Source organism: Sebastes fasciatus, chromosome 18, assembly GCF_043250625.1.
Source record: "Sebastes fasciatus isolate fSebFas1 chromosome 18, fSebFas1.pri, whole genome shotgun sequence".
Taxonomy (NCBI): domain Eukaryota; kingdom Metazoa; phylum Chordata; class Actinopteri; order Perciformes; family Sebastidae; genus Sebastes; species Sebastes fasciatus.
The window spans coordinates 26197478-26210507 of NC_133812.1; the positions used below are offsets into that span (position 1 = coordinate 26197478).

Sequence of the window (13030 nt, forward strand, 5' to 3'; positions counted from 1 at the left end):
CATTGATTAATCGATTAGTTGTCAACTATTAAATCAATCGGCAACTACTTTGATAATCAATTATTCGGTTTGAGTAATTTTTTAAGAAGAAAAAAGTAAATCCTGAGCTCCGATAAGCTGCGGCGGCGGCCGTTTGATTCTGCAGCTTAGTGCGTCAAAACAATAGTTGGGAAAAGTTTAACTTTTAACGGCGAAGTGCTGCCAGAGAGGAGAGGACCCGCAGCCAATCAGTAAACAGACCCTGTTTTACTGTTACAAATGTAAAATACATATCATATTTGTAACATACGGCATGTTGACGTATGTTACAAAGAATTTCTTCCCGCCTAAAACACATGAACACGCCTCCCGGCTGCAGAAAAAAATTATTATTGAGGCGAGCTGCACTTTGCCGCTGCCTGGTGTGAATTTGGCGTAATAAAGTTTGCCTTCTTGGTTCAGACTACAATATAATGTACGTATTGAATACGTATACGTAACAGAAAAAGTCGTTTTGTCGCTGCATAATATTCCGTTTAAAAGTACTCATGACCAAAACAACAGTTCAGAAAAAATACTTACAAAAGAAAACATACTTATTAATATCCTATTCCATTTCTGCCACTAGATCCCCCTAAATGTTGCACACTGGTCCTTTAATCGTATCGAGGTGGCGACAGACATCTTAACACTCCAACTCCAACTATCTGTATACCACTAGGAGTGAATGAGTAAATGTAGGTGCATTGACCCTTTAATCAACAACGAAAACTGCTGCAGGTGTAGCCAGGAAGTAAAGTTTTTTTTTGTTCTTTTTAGATCTGGCATTTATTGAATTTACTTATTTTAATATATACTTTAAATTATGATAAAAAATAAAATGCAACAACAATCAGACATGATGAACAGGTTCCATTTTTATCTTCCTTTTCCCATCGACTTGATGTAAGAAATAAAATTGCACATCGTTGCCGGTCTACATTTATGATGCACTTTGATCAGAAGCAATAAAAATACAGATGTTGAAGCGGATTGTACAAATGAATAAAATAAAAAAACAAAATGCAATGATCCTCATGCACTTTTACAATACTGAAGTATGAGTGCACTTACAGGTACATTCTAATTATGCGGATGCCTTGTTTTGCATGACAGATATTTTCTAGCAAAGTAAAAGCACACTACTACACCGTGATATGCCAAATTCATCGTCACATAGAATAATTAATCTAGCGGTTGTTTTTACAGGAGTGAGGTCAACGTGGGGCGGCATGCCCTGGTTCTGTACATGAATGCCGATACTGCTGCGTGGTGTTATTTACTCTTCTTAACGTGAATACATGGTTTCTATTAGTGTCTGCTATTATTTTCTTCATGGTACATATCTACAGTTAGCGTCATTTTTACATCCCTCGAGTATTAAACATGATCTTTTTGGTCACGTATTAGGCCTATATGGAGAGTTAAGAGTGAAATGAGAGGTAAGAGTTGGCAATCTTCAGGTTTTTCTCAACCTTTTTGTTTCAACTGCAGGTTTCAAAGCCACATCGTCAAGTATTTTTGAGAGACACATCCAACAAATGAATAAATAAATAAATACAATTTATACATTTTACATTTCATAGAGTACATTCCCTTGAGTAAATACCGTATTTACACATGCTATCAGCGACCGGATGTGAAAACAGCCTCTCGCTACCGTCCCGGATCAGTCACTTCTGTGCGTCGGTTACAGTCATCGACTCACTTTGCCGGAGCCTTTGCCGTCGTGGAACAGACCCCGTCCCCTGGAGCCGAGAACCCACAGAGGCTGCCCTCCGGAGCGGTCGTGCGGGTGGGCGTGGCGAGGGGGAGGCGAGCCGGAGAAGCTGGACGGGGAGCGGCTGCGTGCCTGCAGCACCCCGCCATCCCGAAGCTCCTGGCGGGAGGGGGAGGAGCTTAGCGAGCGCTGCAGGGAGGAGGAGGAGCTGCGAGGGCGGGGGGGAGGGCTGAAGAGCATCCCGCTCCGGTCCTGCATCAGCTGGGTCAGACTGGCCAGGAAGTCTGCGTCGCTGGTGCTGCTGGCGCGCACTCTCAACCGCCGTCGCCTGGAGAGAAGAACACAAGACAATGTGATGATGATGATGATGATGATTCCTCCTCAAATCTTCCTGGGAGGAGAAAGTTATAATATAATAAGTTATAATCAGGGCTGTCAAAGTTAACGTGACAAGTAACCACGGGTGTCGCCACATCAATCAGAGCTGAGATCTAACGGATTAAAGCTTTAAATATTTACCAGCTAACAGAAAGTGAGAGATGAACTTGTTCAGCTCTTAGTATCATCGTACCTGTTGTCCACACACGGGCGGATGGGTGGCTTCCCGGGAGGTGGTCGAGGCAGAAACCTGCTCGTGAGTTGTTCGGGTATGAAGGTGGCGCTCACAGGACGTGGGATCTTACTTTTACTACCCGACGAGGAGGACAGAGAGAGCGGGTCTTCTCCCACACAGTCGGATCTGGATCCTCGCTCCGAGAAGGCCCGGTCTCTCAGCAGAGCACAAGGCAAGTTGTCGCAGGACAGCGACGGAGAGGGGGAGTGTGTCGGGGAGCCGGGGACTGGGCTGCTCCAGCGATGACGCCTCTCCAGGTTGAGGTCCCTGATCGGAGAGTCCAGGGGGTTGCCCGGTTCTCGTCGCGGGATCCGACTCAGTCTCGGGGACGAGGGGGAGTCTCTCCTCTGGAGCAGAGCCGGCGGCGGAGACGAGGACACGGTGACGGTGCTCTCCAGAGCGCCTCCTGCCGTGTCGGCTTGAGGCTGCTGATTGGGCTCTGAGGAGCGATCGGGCAGACCAGAATCGCTCTCCGGGTCTCTGTCGTTGGTCAGGTGAGCAGCGGGGCCTTTGGCTGAGCTTGGCACTGGAGCTAACTCCAACCTCCCTCCATCTTTTAGGATTTCCTCTGGGAGTGTTACAGATTTAACAGATGGCGCCTCTAGTGGTATCGCATCACTCTTCTCCTGAACAGGGGACGGTAGCGCACAGCTAGAAGACTGAGAAGAATTTAATGATGGTTTTTATTTGAAAAAATTTGAAAAATTCCATCCTACACACCTTTTCACACTAACATGCTATTTAGTACGCTGGTATGTGAGATATTTTAGTACGTCCAAAACCTTAGTATGAAACCAATAGTACACTAATTGCATACTATTTCTGGTGAAATATTACAGTATGCAAACACTGGACACTACGCCGACATAAATATCCCACAATGCAATGTGAACGTTCATAACAGACGTTAACAGACGGACTAAATGCTTGGTCTCCCCTACCTGGTCCATCTGGGGTCTTCCCATGATGATGGAGGGCATTTGTCCCAGCATGCCCGGCAGCCTCCTGTGGCCCAGCAACCACGTGCCGGGCATGGACATCTGCGACAGAACGGGACTGCTGGGCACCACCGAGGACTGGCCGTCCTGCGGCTCCGAGGACTGGTTCTCGGTCTCGGCGGGGGTACGCGTCCCGGGCTTGTCCTCGCGCGGGGCCTCACCCGGAGGCTTGGTGGCTCCGGACCCGCTGCCTTGCTCGAGCTCCAGCATCACCCACTCCTGAGAGTCTCCCTCCTGGGGGACGGGACTGAGGTTCACGGCCACGAAGCCGCTGCTCGCCGCGCCCTCCTCTTGGTCGGGGGTCGCTGCGCCGGAGTGTTCCTCGTTGCAGGACGTCTGTCCCCGCTCAGGAATGGACTTCTCCCCAACTTGAGAGAGGACAGGGCGCTGTTTGCCCAAACTGAAACGAGATAATGAAAGTGTTATGGTGAGTTTCTGTCCGTTTTACAAAAATAAAATGTTTGCAAGCTGTATATATAAGATTGTATAATAGCAGACTCTATACAGAACAGAGCTGCACGCTCTTTTCTTTATTTCCTAAATAACGGTGTTGTCTTGTAAGCTTGTTTGGCAGATTATGTATGCATGACACAATAATAATAAAATCAAATAAAACAACTAACTAGGCCTCGAGGAAGCGTTCGATGGTGGGCTTGGGTTCAGGTGCGAGCCTCTTTTCAAACGCCAGGCTCTGACTGTGTCTCATCCTCCGGAGCAGCGGTGCCGCCCGCTCCAGGAACATGGTCTCCGATCGCACCCGTCTGGGAGAACTCTGCATGGAGCCGGTGTTGGGGCTCTGGTTCCCCTGGTTCTGACTGTGTTCATCCTCACTCACCACCTGAGAAGAATGAACGACAAGGCGGCTCAGCAACCCCAGAAACAACAGGCTGTAGACATGCATTTCTTTAAATAGAGAGGCAGGCCTGCAGTGGTGGGTTTCTATTCAAGCCCAGGAGGAGGAGATGTAGTGATACAGGACGCGTGAGCAGCATCTCTGCATCGCAGAACCTCTTGCTTTTTAATTTGCCGACCATGTTAACAGGTTAGAGCAGCGCGGCTCGGCTGCGTCTCTTCTAGAGATTCGAGGTCTCGCCTATTTTTTCTGCGTGCCGCACGGTTCACAGCAATATCTGTCTTTGTTTTGTGTTGTTAATTGATTTCCAATAATAAATATATACATATATTTGCATAAAGCAGCATAGTTGCCCACTCCCATGTTGATGAGAGTATTAAATACTTGACAAATCTCCCTCTAGAGTTTTGTTTTCTGTGGACAGAATTTGTTAACACAAGGCTTTTATTCTGAAATATTTGCAGGACAGTGTTGTGGAAAACGCAGTGACTTGCGAGGCTTTATAAATGAATAGTACACCGGCTTTTAATCGTGGATTATTACTATTATTATTTGCAAATGAGCACACACTTTTTTTAACCTTTTTCTGTCTAAAAAAAATATAAATGACATTTATAATGAAATAAAAATGGGCATTATGAAAGGCAAACTCTATGTAGAGAGAAACGGCTTGTAGTAGCAGCTGCTACGCTGTCGGTGTGTCAGTGTGGACACCACACGCGTGAGAGACGCAGCAGTTCAGCGAGGCAGTCGTCACATGCTGCTCATGCGTCCTGTTTAGCCCGGGGCTTAGCCATTATCATATGTCTGGGCAAAGTCAATGTAGTCTTGGGGAGAGTTTTGTGCATGACATCCACTGCAGTGCAGATAAACTCTGCATCTCAATTCACAGGAAGAGAAGCAGTTACATAAGAATAATATTTCAGCAGTTGGTAAAAACTTGAGTGAGCTACATTTCCCTGACCTTCCTGATCATCGGCTGGACATGTTTAAGGTTGCGGTTGCGATCCATCTCTTCCCACACGTCTGCACCAGGGGTGATCGGCGTGGGGATGTGGGGGCAGTTGTCGGCGTCGCTGAGGCGCTCCCCTTGCAGGACATCCTCGGTGTTCTCCCTCTGCAGCTCGCCTGGCAGCACCGAAGCGTTGGCCATGCTGTGGAGGAGAAGGAAGGTCACCCTGCAGCTCATTTCAACGGCACAACTTAGAGCAGCGGTTTTCTCAGAGATCTCTGACTGAGCAGAATACGAGTCTAAAAAAAGCTGCAGCTACATCTTTGAGTACGTATCCGACAGAGTGTGAAGGACGTTTGAACAGTGAAAGTGCAAGAACAAATTAGTAGAATAAAAGGCTGATAGTGACGGAGCGTTCTTTAGCTGTAAAATACCCCAAGTAGGCCGGTGTGAGGCGAGTGAGCTGCTGAGCGGTGGTTGTTGCGGCATTGATGGTCAGCATATCCTCCGAGTCACATTTCTCCCAGTCATACGCGTCGTTCTCCAGCACGTTGTGGCTCTTCATAGCGCTCTCAAACACTGACATCAGGAGCTGTCACAGAGAAGTCACAGGCGTCAGCATTTTGACAGCTGGAGGGGAACAAACACAGTGTGTGTGCAAAATACGCCAAACAAGAGACGGCCGACCTGATAGTCCGGCTTCGTGAAGTAGTCCAAGGTCAAGATGTGATCCAGGAAAGCAGGGAACTCTGAGGGAAGGTGCTTCAGCATTAGTCGGTGGTCATACGTCTCCTTTAGGTTTCCTACTTGTTCCTGAGAGCAGAGAGAGAAATAAGAGTTTGAATGAATCCACGTGATGTGAATTACAAATCTATACTAACTCAAACACAGAGGAACATACTTTGTCTTTGATTTTCCTCCAGGGCAGCTGACCAACCATGAATTCAACCAGCATGTAGAAGAGGGACCACAGGTCGTCATGACGACCCATTTCCTACAAATCAGGAAACACAAATGTGAGTAATTTCAAAGGTAAAATAAATATATAAATAATAATAATAAATAAATGAATAGCAGAATATGTTTTCGGTCCATGTGCTCACCTTATTCTTATGAGCATTGATTGAAGCATATCGCACAGTTCCTCTGAAGCCGGCCACAGGACGAGGCTGAAAGAGAAGAGATAATAAAGATTAGGGGTGGGGGGGGAAACATCCATACAGCATATTATCACGATATTGTAATGATACACAGACGTCAAGTATCGATCTTTTATATATAAACTATTAACCTCTTAACAACCCGATCTTGAATCTTAAAGCTAGAGTGAAGATACTGGTATCATATAAAGCTAGAAAACCTGAGGAATCCATTGGTACCGAGCAACTAACGCTCCGAAGTTACGATCAATTTTGGCGAGGAAAAACTGTCATGGCTGTTTTCAAAGGAGGTCCCCTTGACCTGACCTCCAGATATGTGAATGAAAACTCAGAGTGAAAACTGTATCGTATTAGACAAAACAGATGTTGACAAACTGCATAATTTGCAGTTGAAAAAAAAAGGTAATAAACCGCAAAATATATATCTTTTCGCAATACAAATAAAAAATGTTTAAAATTGCATTAAGATCATATCGTGACTTATGATAATATCGTATCGTGTGGCCTCTGGTGATTCCACCCCCTAATGAAGATATAGTAAAATGGAAGAAATGTTAATGTCCTTTACATCAAGTTCATAGGTTCTAAATAACATTCTGAGGTATCTATATGTTAAAGGAAACTGGATTTACTGTTTTAATCTTAAAGACATTTCCCAGTCTCAGGCATTCAAACCTTTTTGGGACGGTCACACACTGATGTCACATGAAGGTCACACAGCGGTCATGTGAAAGTTGTCATGAATTTGGTGTGAAATGTGCACATTTGTGTTCCTTTAACTTAACGTTTCTAGATATCCTGTCACTGGGATGACTCCCTAGTGCTGTCATTTCTTTTGGATCCAACACTTATCTGTGTTAACATGCTAGATCAAACCTCAAAGAGTTGACATAGTACGCTTTAACCCTCTAAAAACAGACCTCATTGACTGCATGAGCCCGTTTAAATCAATCTAAAATAATAATCAGAATAGCTAAAGCATTCATTCATTTATTCATTTTGCAGCAGAAAGCTGAGGCTTTGGTCTTTTGCGTCATCACGTTGTACGCTCGTGATGACGTCATTACATTAGGTTACATGCGGAACATAACAAAACTACTAAAGCGCCTTTTTCACTCCATCTTCTCATAAAAATGAGCTTATCTCAATAACTAAAAAATGTGCATAGTTCAAATAACTTATGGAGTGTTAAGAAGTCTACATTTAGAAATCTTTTGGATCAATATGTTCTGTTTGTTTCTTTAGTAACATTTTATGAAAAATTATTTTGGTATTTTTTTTATATTTATGACACAATTTCAATACTTGTATAAATTATTCTGGTTTATTGACTTATATAACCTTTTAGCTGATGTTGTACAGATTTTAGGGATATGAAGCATTTGAAAATACTCCCAAGAAATGACATCACAATAAACAATAAAAATTGAATAGAAAAAGCCCAAACAATGCTTAAAGGAAGTTGACGCAGAGAACTTACTGGACGGACTTCCTGGCTGGAGTTGGTGAACTGACGGGCCAAACCGAAATCAAGCATATAGCAGCATCTGCAGGTACTGGCGAGTCTTCCCATCGCAAAGTTAGACTGCAAATTTAACAAACACAGAAAAACACAAGCATGTTGAAGTTAAACTGTCATACGAATAAAACTTTACAAAACCATCCAGAGTTTCAGGTGAACTTACGGGTTTAATGTCTCGGTGCAGGAAGCCCACAGAGTGGATGCTCTCGATGGACTCTAAAATCTGCTTGCCAAGTCTCAGAGTGGTGGAGACGGAGAAGGTGCCGCGGGCCATGGTTCTGCGCAAATCGGCCAGATTCCTCCCCTGAAGACAGGAAGTCAGTGGTCACATTTATGACGCAGTGATTTGGTGTCAGCAGCAAAACAAAACACTAAAAAGACCATCCTACCTGCAGTTCCATCACCACGTAGTTGAAACGATCGTTTCGGCCGCAGCCCACAAAGCGACACACGTGGTCTTTACCTGTCAAAGAAATATAAATATATATAAACAGGTAAACTGGTTGATGCCTGCTGGCCTTGCTTTTCACAACAAACACAATCTGTATCCACATATGTTTACATTTATCATCATTTATATGTATTCATTCTGTTACAGACACAAATGTCAGATATTTATATGTTGCATATGTCGCTGATTGTGTGATATATTGTAATCACTGCTGGAATATCTCAGCATTAGTTGGGACACTGAATGGTTTAACAGGCTCTACAGTGTGATTCTGATACACCAGGGTTTCCTACTACTATTTTTGTGGTGACTGAAGTCAAGGTCACTGCTGCTTATATCATAAAAACATGTACAACATGAACCTTTGTGGAAAAAGCAGAGAGGTTCCACACAGTAAATGCCATACGTTTGGTTATTCTTAAGCCATCACCTACCAACTAGATTGACAAAATGCACCACGATGTGGGGGGTTACCACCTTGGCTAAACAAATTCTTGGGAGGAATTGTGTTATTTCTCTGGGAATTTTCAGTTACTGACAAGAGGATGGCATCACTCACCCTGGAGCTTCTTCAGCACCGCCACCTCCATCTTCAGCACCTGTTTGGGTTGTTGAGCAGACTCCACCTTTAAGGCAACAGTGGCCTGACTCAGCTGATCCAGAACCTCGTAGATCTCCCCAAACCCTCCTCCACCGATCTTCCTCGCCTGGAAAGAAGCAAATTCTCATTTGTGTTTGTGGAGAAATCTTTGCTGTATTTTCTAAAACGTGACTTTGTGATTTTTCTTACCACTTTCCATCTGTCTCTGACCACGTCTGCCACTGACAGGATGTCAGTGTGCTCCACAGCCGCACTCATCCTGAGTGCTCTCAGCTACAGCCTGCACCTGGCATCAGTGACGCAAGCCCCTCACTGAAAACAGGGAACACATTTGAACCTCTTTTACCCCAAAAGAGCTGAGCTGTGTGTTAAAACTCTGCCTTTAAAAGTGAAAGGTTTAGTGAAAATTGTATTTTTACTTCATAATATTTTTGACTGTTTTAATATTGAATGTACATATTTGACTTTTTTGTTATTATTTACGTTGTTGTGATCTTATTTGTTATTATATACTTGATCATATTTCATTATTATAATAAAACTACTCCATTTGGAGTCAAAATTATACAATTTAGTTGTTTTTTGTATCTATGAATCTATGTGCTTTGTGTTATTTATATCTGCTTTGCCACAGTTGTAGTCAAGGAGTTACTGAATGAATTCGGTGTCATCTCTGTGCATGGCATCATTGCTATAATGGTGTTATCCACTGTCTTATCTAGGGGATAAAAATGTAAATTTGTCCTTTGGTTCATCAGTTTACTCAGGCATAGTAACAGTCACAATGTTGATGGAATCTCTGAGGTCTTATCTATCTATAGAGACCATGATAATGCAGATAAACCTGCTAGTTGTGGAGCTATTCTTGATTTGATTTTGGGTCTGTCTGTCTAAGCGACCTTCCAGCACCCTAGGGGCTTAAGAGGTTAACATTGAGGTCCATTTTCTGTCAGTAAATCACTGCACACACTGCATGCTAACTGAGCGTGCAAAAACACAGAAAGAGGAAGCATTCCATGTCACATGTTATTGTTGACAGAAACATGTGGAGAATCACATTTAAACGGCTACAAATGTGAGCTAACGATATCCAGATTCCCTTTCAAGAGGTATCTTTGGCACACTTTGGGTATCCACGTGGCCAAATGGAGAGTCGGCCTGGTCCTATCCTGACTAAAACCTTTGTAGAAGCTATGTGCTTTGTGTTATTAATATCTGCTTTGGCACAGTTGTAGTCAAGGAGTTGCTGAATGAATTCAGTGTCATCTCTGTGCATGGCATCATTGCTATAATGGGGTTATCCACTGTCACTGTCTTTCCTTTGGGTTATCACAGTTTACTCAGGCATTGTAACAGTCACAATGCTGATGAACTATCAGAGGTCTTATCTATCCATAGAGACCATGATAAGGCATATAGACCTGGTAGTTGTGGAGCTATTCTTTGATTTGATTTTGGGTATGTCTGCACCCTATCGGACTTAAGAGGTTAATATGCAGGTCCATTTTTCTGTCAGTAAATCACTGCACACACTGCATGCTAACTAAGCATGCAAAAACACAGAAAGAGGAAGCATTACATGCCACATGTTATTGTTGACAGAAACATGTGGACTTAAACCTGACTTAAACCTTTGTAGAAGCTATGTGCTTTGTGTTATTCATATCTGCTTTGGCACAGTTGTAGTCGAGGAGTTGCTAAATGAATTCGGTGTCATCTCTGTGCATGGCACCTTTGCTATAATGGTGTTATCCACTGTCTTATCTAGAGGATACACATGTAAATATTTCCTTTGTTTCATCACAGTTTACTCAGGCATAATAACAGTCACAATGTGAGGTCATCCCTATCCATAGAGAACATGATCATGCATATAGACCTGGCAGCTATTCTTGATTTTAAATCACTGCACACACTGCATGCTAACTGGGCATGCAAATACACAGAAAGAGGAAGCATTACATGCCACATGTTATTGTTGACAGAAACATGTGGAGAATGAAATTTAAACAGCTACAGATGCAGCTCACACCCACCTTAAAGGCTCATTATAGAAGATGCTAACCCCATGTCCTGCAACCCTGAGACACCCTGTCCTGCACTTACTCAGGCATAGTAACAGTCACAATGTTGATGAACTCTCTGAGGTCTTATCTATCCATAGACACCATGATCATGTATATAAACCTGGTAGTTGTGCAGCTATTCTTGATTTATTTGGGGTATTTAGCAGTAAATCACTGCACACACTGCATGCTACTCGGCGTGCAAAAACACAGAAAGAGGAAGCATATCACATGCCACATGTTACTGTTGACAGAAACATGTGGAGAATCACATTTAAATGTGAGCTAAAGATGCACAGCACGTCTTAAAGGGCTCATTATAGAAGATGCTAACCAATGCTAGGAGAGATAGCAGCCAGTGTTTGACTCTGTGCCAAAACACAAGCAGGAGAAAAGCGCAGCAGCTTCACTGGGTCATAAATGAGACATAAACCAGAGCAGATTATCTGAGAGGAGGATAATCTAGCTGCTGATTGTGTTCACTGCGGCTGTAAACAAGCTAACTAGCTAACTGTTTACTAAAAGGATAACAAATGACCTCTCCTACCTCGCTGTGCTGCACCATTGTGATCCCAGTTGAAATCCAAACAGTCCCCAGTCTGCTGTTGCTGTGTAGCCAGCTCATTCCGTCATCCACAGAGTGTTTACTTTAGAAACGAGGTGGTGATGATGATAGTGGTGATGCACCATGGCTCAGTTAGCTCAGTTAGCCTGCTAAGCTACATGTAGCCTGCTAGTGATGATGATGATGATGAAGAGGAGTGATGAAGAAGCCCCCGCGGTGTGACGTCACAGCGCTAGACTCCTCCTGATTGATCCGCAGACTCCTGCAGAGACACTGAGACACACTGTCCTGCAGACACACTGAGACCTGAGACACACACTGTCCTGCAGACACACTGAGACACACTGTCCTGAGACACACTAAGACACCCTGTCCTGCAGACACACTGAGACAAACTGAGACACCCTGAGACAAACTGAGACACCCTGAGACACTCTGAGACACACTGAGACACACTGAGACACTTCGAGACACCCTGAGACACACTGAGACACACTGTCCTGCATCTCTAAGACACACACTGTCCTGCATCCCTGAGACACCCTGAGACACACTGAGACACACTGTCCTGCATCCCTGAGACACACTGAGACACACACTGTCCTGCATCCCTGAGACACCCTGAGACACCCTGAGACACACTGTCCTGCATCCCTGAGACACACTGAGAGGAGCAACAACACTTAATTTAATACTGATTGATCCGCAGACTCCTGCATCCCTGAGACACACTGTCCTGCATCTCTAAGACACCCTGAGACACCCTGAGACACACTGTCCTGCATCTCTAAGACACCCTGAGACACACACTGTCCTGCATCCCTGAGACACCCTGAGACACACTGAGACACACTGTCCTGCATCCCTGAGACACACTGAGACACACTGAGACACACTGTCCTGCATCCCTGAGACACACTGAGACACACACTGTCCTGCATCCCTGAGACACCCTGAGACACACTGTCCTGCATCCCTGAGACACACTGAGAGGAGCAACAACACTTAATTTAATACTGATTGATCCGCAGACTCCTGCATCCCTGAGACACACTGTCCTGCATCCCTGAGACACACTGTCCTGCATCCCTGAGACACACTGTGAGGAGCAATAACACTGCATTTAATCATGCATTTAATACAAAGCTCACACTAACTCCATGTGGTCCACTGGACAAGAGAAGGAACTCTGCATCACTAATTTAGATGGATTATCATCATTCAGACTGATCAGTCGTTATTACTGTTGTAAAATAAACCATCAGAGTAGCAGAGGGTGTTGCCGAGAATTCTGGTGCACCTGATGAAATATTGATAACCCTTCACCCCCCCACAGCTCCCTCCACCACCGCAAGAGGAAGTACTCAGACCTTTTAAAGAGGACCTACTATGCTTTCCCCCTTTCCTTTAATGCAGGGGTCAGCAACCTTTACTATCAGAAGAGACATTTTAGATCGCAAAAAAAAAAAAAAATCTGTCAGGAGCCGCAGAATAATTTGAGCATTGTGATG

At 44.3% G+C, this 13030-nt stretch overlaps 1 protein-coding gene across 1 annotated transcript; it reads right to left on the bottom strand.

Annotated features, from left to right (window-relative positions):
* Nucleotides 1-754: 754 nt before the first annotated feature.
* ttbk2b (tau tubulin kinase 2b) lies at nt 755-11707 on the bottom strand. The gene is made up of 15 exons (XM_074615238.1): nt 11502-11707; nt 9078-9200; nt 8847-8994; nt 8226-8299; nt 8000-8140; nt 7795-7899; nt 6258-6323; nt 6056-6148; nt 5842-5967; nt 5589-5746; nt 5167-5356; nt 3973-4187; nt 3293-3749; nt 2310-3010; nt 755-2066 (listed from the first exon to the last, which is right to left on the bottom strand). The coding sequence occupies exons 2-15, from the start codon at nt 9144-9146 to the stop codon at nt 1715-1717; spliced, it is 2895 nt and encodes a 964-aa protein (XP_074471339.1). The 5' UTR covers nt 9147-9200; nt 11502-11707; the 3' UTR covers nt 755-1714.
* Nucleotides 11708-13030: the final 1323 nt, after the last annotated feature.

Bases quoted from the DNA above. Each gene is read 5' to 3' on its own strand.
- ttbk2b (XM_074615238.1), bottom strand. From the start codon at position 9,146: ATGAGTGCGGCTGTGGAGCACACTGACATCCTGTCAGTGGCAGACGTG. The intron at 8,300-8,846 runs GTGAGTGATGCC...TTTCTTTGACAG, and splicing joins GGTGCTGAAGAAGCTCCAGG to GTAAAGACCACGTGTGTCGC. The intron at 5,357-5,588 runs GTATTTTACAGC...TCTCCTCCACAG, and splicing joins CTCACACCGGCCTACTTGGG to CATGGCCAACGCTTCGGTGC.